This window comes from Gracilinanus agilis, chromosome 3 (genome assembly GCF_016433145.1).
Source record: "Gracilinanus agilis isolate LMUSP501 chromosome 3, AgileGrace, whole genome shotgun sequence".
NCBI lineage: Eukaryota > Metazoa > Chordata > Mammalia > Didelphimorphia > Didelphidae > Gracilinanus > Gracilinanus agilis.
Window position 1 is genome coordinate 671,393,967 of NC_058132.1, and position 10,434 is coordinate 671,404,400.

The window sequence follows — 10,434 nt, forward strand, 5'->3', positions numbered from 1 at the left end:
TCTCTTTCCTTCTCTCCCCTTACCTTGTATCTTAGAACTGACACTAAATATTGATTCCAAGGCAGAAGAGTAGTAAGGACTAGGCAAGTGAGGTCCAAGGTTGCATAGCTAGGAAGTATCTGAGACCAGATTTAAACCCAGGACCTCCCGACTCAAACTCCTCATCTGAAGGGGCTAACTAAAAAAAATATTTCAACAAACTATGGGCTGAAGAAATGAGAGTTGTTATTCAGAGTCTCCACAATCACAACTCAAAAAATCATAGGATTTGCAACTGGACCCAGACTTGAAGATTTCCTAGTCAAACTCCCTCATTTTACAGATGGAAATGGAAGTCTATGGAGGAAAAGGGATTTGACCAAGATCAAAGGAGTAGTTAATGGCAGAGTTGGGGTCTAAACCCACGTTCTTGGATTCCAAATTCAACACACTTTCCAATACACCAAGCTTTCTTTTCAGTCCTGAGTAATATTATTCCTCTCCAGGCAATTTATATTCTCACCAAATTGGCCAAGAATTCATTGTCCCTGAAAATATTCTCCATTCTCCCACATGAAGTTGCCCATTCTTGGAATGTTTCCCCCCTCTATCTTTGCCACAAATTCCTATGCACTACAGATTCCATAGGTTCCATGAAGCTTTGTCCCTCACATTTTCCTTTGTTTTCCAATTCTTTAATATGCTTAATTATAATATATAACAGCACACAATAACATGTATTTGCTTCTTTTCTGCCTACTAGAATGGAAGCTCCATGAGGGCAGGGACCATGTGTAATATAAACTTTTCCATCTTCTATATGCTGAGCATAGTAGCTTACACACAGTAGACACCAATTAATAGTATTGCTGGTTGAATGAACTGAAAAATGAATGAATAAACGTTTTTCCATTAGTGGCTTAATAGTCATCCCCATGGAACTCTGGGATTTAGATGTGTGGTGGTAGCATGATAATAAATATTTAATAATGAGAGCTCTGAAGAAACGTGTATGAAAGGCACATTTTTTAGTTGTAATGGTTAGTTGACAAACTAACATAGTTTGACAAACATGGAAATTAATTCTTAAGACATGAGGGCGTTAGTACCTTTAGCTTTATTAAAGATAGTGAGAGAGGAAAATGTAGGAAGAGGGAAAGCTACCACCCCATAGTTTGTCTTAGAACCTCAGTCTCAGAGGAAAACAAACAACCAAAACTCTAGCTTCCTGAAGGGTCTCACCTTATAAGCCATTCCCTTCACCCACTAGCTCTCCTACATCCCCTCCTCAGGAAACAATCACAGCTCCTCAATTAGCCTGGCACCCCCAAGGGGGGCAGTGCCTGTGGGATCAATTCCCTGGTCACTGATTGACCCAAATTCTGAACAAATGCAAGGGAAGTCCAAATCTCTGATTGATCAAATCAAAACACAAATTCCCTTCTTACAGTGTAAGCTGAATTATTAACATTTTCTCTAGACTCTCTTATGTCTAGAAAATCAACAAAATAATCAATCAAGCTTTGGTTTGAAATGTTTTCCAATTTCCAAGGTGTAAATGCTCCTGTGGAAAATTTAACAATAAGCTCTAGTGGAAGTTTGAGCTGCCTCCATCACCCACTGGCTATGAGGAACTTTAGAGGTCATCTCATCTAGTCCAACAGCCTCATTTGACATGTGAGGAAATTGAGGCTCTGATAATTCAAAGGATAATTCCAAGGGGATGATAATGATAGAACCAATCTTTATAAGCACGCCAGATACTCTCTTCTCTCTGCCTTGAGGTCTCAGATAATTGTACTAAGTACCAGTGGACCAGACTAGATCATTGGAGATTCAGCCATAGATTTCCTTCCAAGCTGACACTGGGCTATTAATTACAACTTCTTGGGTCAGGTCATTCAGCTAGTTTGGAATCCACCAAACTGTGCTGATATCTAGCTCATCTCCTCATCTTGTCCTCGAGCAGAGCATGTGTGTATATCTCTCTCAGGGGGAAGACAAAAACAGCCCCCAAACAAAGGAGTTTTTGTGAGGATCAGGAGAGATTCAAATCTTAGGCTTTTAAGTGCTATAAAAATATTAGCTCTTATGATGGTAATAATTATTAGATATCAGAGCCAGCTTGCAAATCTGGATCCTCAGACTTCAAATCCAGGCCTTTCTTCCTTAAGCTGGGCTGACTTGAAATTTTAAAACTTATCAGAATTGTAACTTTCATCACTTGGTACTATATCAAGGCAGTAGTTATATTGCTGGGTGATATAGTTCATTCCTTTAAAAAAAACACCACACCTTGCATTTTTTGATTCTCTGCACCTCAGCAATTTCAGTCCTCTCCTCTCTGTCTCTTTCTGGCTGCCTTCCCTCTGGATTCTTGTGGCAGATTTTGGTTCATGTGCCTACGGCTAAAGGAAAGCACCCAACCTTATTTGTGAAGTGTCTGCAGAAGCTGCCAGAGCAACGTGCCAAGTCTATAAAGCCATTTTCGAGAAGCAGAAATCAATTTTAAGGGAGCTAGCCTATGCCTAAATCTTTGACACACTCTCTCTCTCTCTCTCTCTCTCTCTCTCTCTCCCCCTTTCCCTCTCCTTCTCTCCCTCCTTTTTTCCTGCCTTCCTTCCTTCTCCACCTCCCCCTTTGTCATTTCACTAATAATGCCAGAGGGCACTGTGGCTATATCAGGGCTGCAGATGCAGATGAGGAGCGAATGCTAACATTTAATTATAGAGATTCTCCTTGAGAACAATTCTCTAAGGGGAAAAAAATGGTGTGTGTGTGTGTGTGTGTGTGTGTGTGTGTGTGTGTGTGTGTGTGTGTGTATTTTAGGGACGGGAGGAGAGGAAGGAGAACTAAGATGGATGGGGCAGGGATGGGGCTAGGGAAGACTTTGTGCCACTTCAGCACTGGTAGCCCTGATGACTCAGGACATTGTAGTCATTCATTGTCTCAGAAGCAGGCAGTTAGGCTGGAGGCCTGAGTGCAGTTGAGGGTAGGCTAGAAATCCTGGGGTTCGTAGAGCCTGGTAACTTGGGGTGGAGACCTGACCTGGGGCTGTAGGTGGTGGCTGAGGCTGCCAATCAGTTATCTAGCTTTTATTAAATGCCTTCTGTGGGTCAGGCATGAGGCTAAGTCCCAGGAGGACAAAGAAAAGCAAAAAGACAGTCCCTTCCCTCAAGGATCTCATACCAAAAGGGCAAGACAGCATTCAGACAATTACATATATGCAAGATACAGCATATTTATGTGTGTGTGTGTGTCTGTGCATAATATATATGTGTATATATAATATATCACATGTGTTGAATATATATATGTACACATGTTTAATATATACCTTTATATGTAATGCAGACTCAAATATATTTAATATATTCCTGTATCATGTAATATAAGTAGCATATATTATACAATGTGTATATTATATATAATACATAACATATAATATATAAATAAATGGACAGCTAGGTGGCACAGTGGATAGAACACTGGGCCAGGAGTCAGGAAAACCTGAGTTCAAGTCTGACCTCAGACAGACACTTAGTAGCTTTTTGACCCTGAGCCACTCAGCTCTGTTTGCCTCAGTTTCCTCATCTGTAAAAAAGCTGGAGAAGGAAATGTCAAACCACTCCAGGATCTCTGCCAAGAAAACCCTAAATGGGGTCATAAAGAGTTGAACATGTCTAAAAACAACTGAGTGACCAGAACAACATAATTGTATAGATAACATTATACATAACTTATTATACTATCTACATAATTCCATAAGATGCATGTATATTTAATAAATTCATAGATACAAATATATGGATATATTTTGGTACATATATACATACATTAGTAGATAGAGCGGTCACATATATATATATATATACACATATACATATGCGTGTGTGTATGTGTGTTTGTCTCAGGGGGAAGACACTACTTGGTAGATAATTAGCCAAAGGGAAGAAGGGTTATTTTTGACGTGGGCATAGAGCTACCTTGGCTAAAGAAAAAGGAGCACAAGAATCCACTGAGGAGCATGGCAGGTTGGGAATTCATTCCTCGGAATGTGACCCCATCCCATTCTGTGATTTTAACACCGTTGAAGAGAATTCCTAATTAGAAAGTGCTGTGTTGGAATGATGGTAGTAATAAATCTAAAAGTTACTGGACCATCAGGTCACTCAAATGATGCAGACACTGAAAGTCTAGACTTCTGGCAAAGCATTCAACCAAGCCTCCCATCCTACCCTCAAGGACAAAATGGAAAGGTGGGCTAGATAACAGCACTGATCGGTGGATTCTAAACTAGTTGATTGACCTGACCCAAGTAATTCATAGCACAATGTCAGCCTGGAAGGAAGTTTATGTTTGAACCTCCAATGATTTGGTTTTCTGACCCAGCGGTGTTTAGAACTATTATCTGTGACCTCAAAGCAGAGCGAGAGGATCTAGTAGACTTCTAAAATGTGCAGATGACCCTAAGGTGGGGTAGGAAGGAAAAGTAACTCTACTGCCAGATGACAACTGTAGGATTTAAAGCAATCTTCATAGGGTAGGCAGATAGAATTTAATAGGGATAAATGGAATCTAATTGTTAGAATTTAATAGAGATAAATGTGAAATCTTCTATTTGGATTAAGAAGTCAATTGCACAAGTGCAGGATTGAGAAGACATGATTACGCAATGATATATGTGAAGAAATGTCAGAGTTTTATGACCTGCACTTTTGATATACATCAATGGTAGGACAGGATGGTCAAAAAGGGGGATAAGAGCATGTTATTAAAGAAATAATGAACGTCCACACTGAGGAAATGAGGGAGGGAGATAATAGTTACACTAGACAATTCTCTGTTCAGACCACATTTGGAATATTGTGCTTAGTTGGGATATCATATTTTATGAAGGACATCAACAAACTGAGGCATGTCCAGAGAAAGACAATCAGAATGGTGAAGCTACTAGAGGCAATGCTATCTCATCCAAAGAGTCTTAGATGCTTCTTGGCTATGTGATCCTGAGTAAGTCACTTAACCCTATTGCCTATCCCACACAATTCTTCACTTTTTGTCAATTCTAAGGCAGAAGGTGTGGATTTAGAAAGAACTAGAGATGTTTGGTCCAGGGAGAGAGAGAGAGAGAGAGAGAGAGAGAGAGAGAGAGAGAGAGAGAGAGAGAGAGAGATGAGAAAGGAGTGAAAGGAAGAAGATAAGATCTGTCTTTCAGCTTCTTCACTATTATCTTTGTATTCCAGCATTTGGAACCTAGAACCTAGTGATAAATTCTGGTTGATGGAAAGGTGATCACTGAGTCAAAGGAGCACAGATTTCAAGCTTGAATGGGAATTTGGAGGTCCCACAGAGAGTATAGGGCAGAGTTAAGGTCTGAACTCAATTTCTCTGGCTCTAAACCCTGTGCCTAGCCGCCCAACTATTCTGTACTGTTCCCAATACATTTCCTTAAGAGCTGCCTTTCCCTTTTAAAAGGATAATAATAATAGCTCACGTTTATATAGCGCTTTAAGGTTTATGAAGTGTTTTACACACATTATCTCATTTGGTTTGAAAAATGAGTCTCCCTTCTACTGCATCCCCTTGGAAGAAACTAATTTGAACAAGCAGATCCCATTAGGCTTTCGGCTATACCTTTTACTGTGACATGATTTATAATTCACTTGTAACTTATGATTCCTGTATTGCCTTCAGCGTTGTTTCATCAAAAATTCTTGGCTTCTGAACATGACACAGAGATGATCAAATTTCATTATCTCTAGCTACAGCCCCCTGCAGTTACTCTTATAGAATTCAGGACCAAATTTACTGCAGACATATCTTATGCTGATAACATTTTTAGGATCCAAATATGTGATTATATAATGTGGTATGGTAGAAAAGATTGCTTTTCTGGGCAGGAGATTTGGGTTCAAAATCCCCCTGTCCCACTAGGCAAGTCCCTTAAAGCCTCTCTGATCCTTAATGGGAATGATGATAAACCTTTTCCTTACCAGATTGTTGGGAGGGTCAAATGAGATGACAGTAAAAGCCAGCTATTCTTATTAATAATCAGTCCCTAAAACAACCAGGTGGGTGCTATTTTGGGTTTCTCATCTCCTTCAGCAATACCCTTCCTATCCTAGAGGGCACACAGCAACGATGCCTACAAAAGACTGAGCTGTTCAACCTGTACTGAGACTTGGCTTTTTTCAGACAAAACAGTCAAGCTATATATAGGCAATGAACCCCAATCAGTGGGGGGGCGGTTACAACTCAGAAAAGCCCACATCTAGACTAAAAAATTAGAAACATCAATGATCAAAATAAGGTTTTTCCAAATTAGACAGTATGGTAAGGTAAAGTGAACAATGGCTTTGGGATCAAACAACTTGGATTCAAATCCCGCCTCTGATACTACCATTGTGAGTTTGGACCCCAATTACCTCATCTAAAAATGAGGGATTTGGATTTGGTGACTTCCATGGTTTCTTCCAGCTCTAAATCTGTGATCCTTTGCTTTTGGTGGGAGGAGAAAATTTTCTCTTATGTCCCCTATTCAGTATCTAGTGCCTATTATGGACATTCATTATCATTATTGTTCATTCATTCAGTCATGTCTGACTCTTTTTTTTAAAAAAAAATCTTTACCGTCTGTCTTAGAATCAATACTGTGTATTGGTTCCAAGGCAGAAGAGTGGTAAGGGCTAGGCAATGGGGGTTAAGTGACTTGCCCAGGGTCACACAGTTGGGAAGTATCTGAGGGCAGATTTGAATCTAGGACCTCCTGTCTCTAGGCCTGGCTCTCAATCCACTGAGCTACCCAGCTGCCCCCCATGTCTGACTCTTTGTGACACCATGGACCACAATACGCATTCTTCACTGTCTCCCAAAGTCTGTCCAAGTTCATGTTCACTGCTTCCGTCTCATCCTCTGCCATCCCCTTCTTTTCCCTTCAGTCTTTTCCAACAAGTCCTGTGTAGTCCCCTGTAGTGAAAGTGAACCCCAGATTGCAAAGTCTCTGGGAAGCCATGGTCTAGCCAGAACCAGTCACACTATCTAGGTATCACATAAGGCCCCCCAAACCCTTCCTGTACTTGGCAACAACTAGATGTCCTTGTTCTACCTACTGAAGCCAAACATTTCCCTGATAATCTGGACTAGATAGTTACACATTGACATATTGAATTATTATCCTATAGAAAACTTTGTCTAAGTTTCAGTGAAGTAAACTAAGTCATTGTACTAAGATTGTAAATCATTACTGACCATTGTCCCTGCAAAAGGCTTACCTAATCCCTTAGTCTATGTCATTTTCTTTAGAAAATACTAGCTGTTATCAATAAACCTTGCTTCTGATTGCTGCCAGCTTCACTGGCCCTCCTGATGTGGGTCATCCTTCTCCCCACATCTCATTCTCCTCATTCCTTTGGTATCCCTGAATGTTCATCAGGACGCCTTAGGACCCTCTGACAGTCCTGTCTTCTCATTACATAGCCAAAGTACTTAAGTTTCAGCTTTAGTATTTGTCCTTCCAATGAATAGTGTCCCCAGAGATACCCCATATTAAGTACTCAATACTTGCAAGCTCAATTCAGATTCAGTCTCCCTTCAGTGCTTCACATGGATTCTCCCAGTTGCTTGTGCTCTTTTCCCTCAAATCAAGTTATATGGCACTTATTTATGAGGATGTTGTATCTCCTAACAGAATATAAACTCCTTGAGGACAGATACTATTTTTGAGTGTCTAACTTTGCATTGCCAGAGCCTACCATGACATCTCGCTTACAGCAGGGGCTTAAAAGGTGGTTGTTGAATTTAATTGAAATAACTTGGATGAGGTAAGCCAATGTACCAAAAGCTCTTCAAACTGAGAGAGTTTATTTAATAGCTCCCATGACTCCAGGCAGTATCCAAAGGTTGCTGAGGGAGAGGATGATAAAATGAAAGAGCTTTATACCCTACAGACCACCCGAAGTGCCAATGGTCCAGACAGAACCAGAGCTCACATCTCCAAGGTAGTACAACTCTCCATTCTTCTTCCTTCCATACGAAACAAATAGAATTACTTCACTGAGAAGCAGTACACAAAAAGGCATGATCCTTTCAAGAAAGCAATAGGTTATAGTCATAACTCAATTAATACAAGAGATGTTCTCTAAGTCTTCAATCAGTCAAACATTAATATGAGCTCAGAGTTCTTCCCATCACAGATCTGTTTGGGTTTCCTGTAAAGGAGGTCCTGATTGTATCTTAAATTGTGTGCCATTTTCTTAAATTAGGCAATAAGTGGGACAATAAGACAACAACCAAAAGTACCAAAATGGATTTAACAAGTGAATGGATTTCTATAAATGACATGTTTAAATCAATCATTCCTCACTCGTTGCTCAAATCTACAATGACTCCCAACATGGTAACTATATATGCCTCTTTCCTTCTGTGTAGTATGAAATACTTTACTTCCAATGCTTGATTTATGAGTTTGTTATTTCCTATCTTCATCTTCAATACATCCATTCATATTGTTGATGTCTAAGAAAACGACCTCCTCGAATGGTACCTTGCTTTGCCCAGCAATTACATTACTCACATTAAGTAATTAATATTTTTAATGATGATAACAATAACAATGAACTAAGCAAACTACCTTTCTTCCTTTTTAATAAATTCCAAAATAAAACAATATGAACTGAACTTATTGAAGATAAGACAATTATAAATTTAGAGCTGGAAAGGACCATAGAGGACCCCACGCTTTAATTTTACAGAGGAAACTGAAGCTCAATGGCATTAAATGAGATGCCTAGTGGCACATAATATATGACTGAGGCAGGATTTGAACTCTGTTCTTTCTGAGGCTGCCTTCAAAATGAGATTTTATTTTATCCAGTCTTCTGTGAATAAAAAGTCAGGGCTGCTATCAGGTGTTTGGGTTCTCATTCTCACCTATTTATTAGCTGTTAAATCCTTATTTAGCATTTACATGAAAGGTTAAGATTTTACACAGGCTAGCCTTAGGGCAGATAGTTTGTGCAGTGGATAGAGTGCTGTGTGTGAAATCAGGAAGACTCATCTTCCTGAGTTCAAATCTAGCTTCAGAAGCTGTGTGACTCTGGGTAAGTCATTTAACCTTCTTTGCCTCAGTTTCCTCATCTGGAAAATGAACTGGAGAAGGAAATGGCAAACTACTCCAGTATTTCTACCAGGAAAACCCCAAATAAGGTCACCTAGAGTCAGATATGACTGAAATTGACCGAACGACATGGAGAAAAAACAAAAAAGCATATCATTATCTCAGAACCATTTCTACTACAAATGAGTAGCCTACAGGAAGGCCCATCAGCACCCCCAGTATTATATTCCTTTTTCTATAAATAAGGGGTTTCAGCTAGATAATCTCAAAGGTCCCTTCTAAATTGAAGGTCTTATGATTTCATTTTCTGGATGACTGCCTACTGCGACTATAATCGATTCATCACATCTAATAAAATTTCTAAAAAGAGGAAATGACAGCACATTAAAATAAGAAGTCTTTATTACCACTGACTAAAGAAGTGCTAACCTATTACAGCCATTAAAAATGGGATGGGAAATGATTCATTTTTACTAAATTTTAAAGGGGTCGGAAAGAAGTAATAGATATCGAAACAAATAAGGGTGATTCTTATCTGATAATATTTTATTGATGATAATGAATGGTTTCCACATGCCTGGGAGAGAGATTGTAGATGTCTACCAGTATGGAATGCTACGCATGATGTCAGACTCACAAGCTTCACTGGAGAGTTTTGCCTAACAGTTTTGCTTTATTGTGAAGGAGGGTGTACGTGTGTATATGTGTGTGTGTGCATGTGTGTGTGTATGTGCTGTACATACGGGAAGAGATATCAAACTGAAAACGCAATATTAAAGACAAAACAAGAAGATATTTTAAAAGAATAGAAAATGATGGCTTTCTTTACTTACCTGCACTGTGGCATGCACAGACTCAGGCACCTGATATCGCAACTCATGGGCTGTGGCTTGAGACTTGGGCAGCAGGAATGGGTAAGAAAGGGATCGATATTTTGACTTCATAATCTGTAAAAATAAAATAAGATAAAATAAAATAAAATAAAATAATAAAAGAAGATAAAGTAAGATAAAATAAAATAAAATAAAATAAAATAATAAAATAAAAGATAAATGACTGTGACAGACCAGAAAGAAATGCTGGGCATTTAAAAATTTTCCTCCAGATTTACACATGGAATGTTTTCATTATTTCCAAAAGTTCCTGTTTACTTTTTTAAAAATGTGTTTACTCAGCTTTCCAGGGCCCAAGAGAGTGGATGATGCTAGGCATCACATGATAAATCAAACTGAGAAATTCTGCAAATTACCAAGGAAAATAATTAGTGTTCACTTACAAAAAGGGCTTCTATGCCTTAACTTTCAATGATATCTTGATGATATATATATATATATATA

The 10,434-nt window shown here is 39.0% G+C and overlaps 1 protein-coding gene across 1 annotated transcript in view; it reads right to left on the bottom strand.

Annotated features, from left to right (window-relative positions):
• Window positions 1–10,434, bottom strand: part of PLD1 (phospholipase D1) — a 153,532-nt gene that overhangs the window by 57,303 nt on the left and 85,795 nt on the right. Inside the window, exon 15 of the mRNA XM_044669553.1 lies at window positions 9,931–10,044. Coding sequence (XP_044525488.1) covers window positions 9,931–10,044 — 114 coding nt within the window. The remainder of the gene's footprint in view (window positions 1–9,930; window positions 10,045–10,434) is intronic.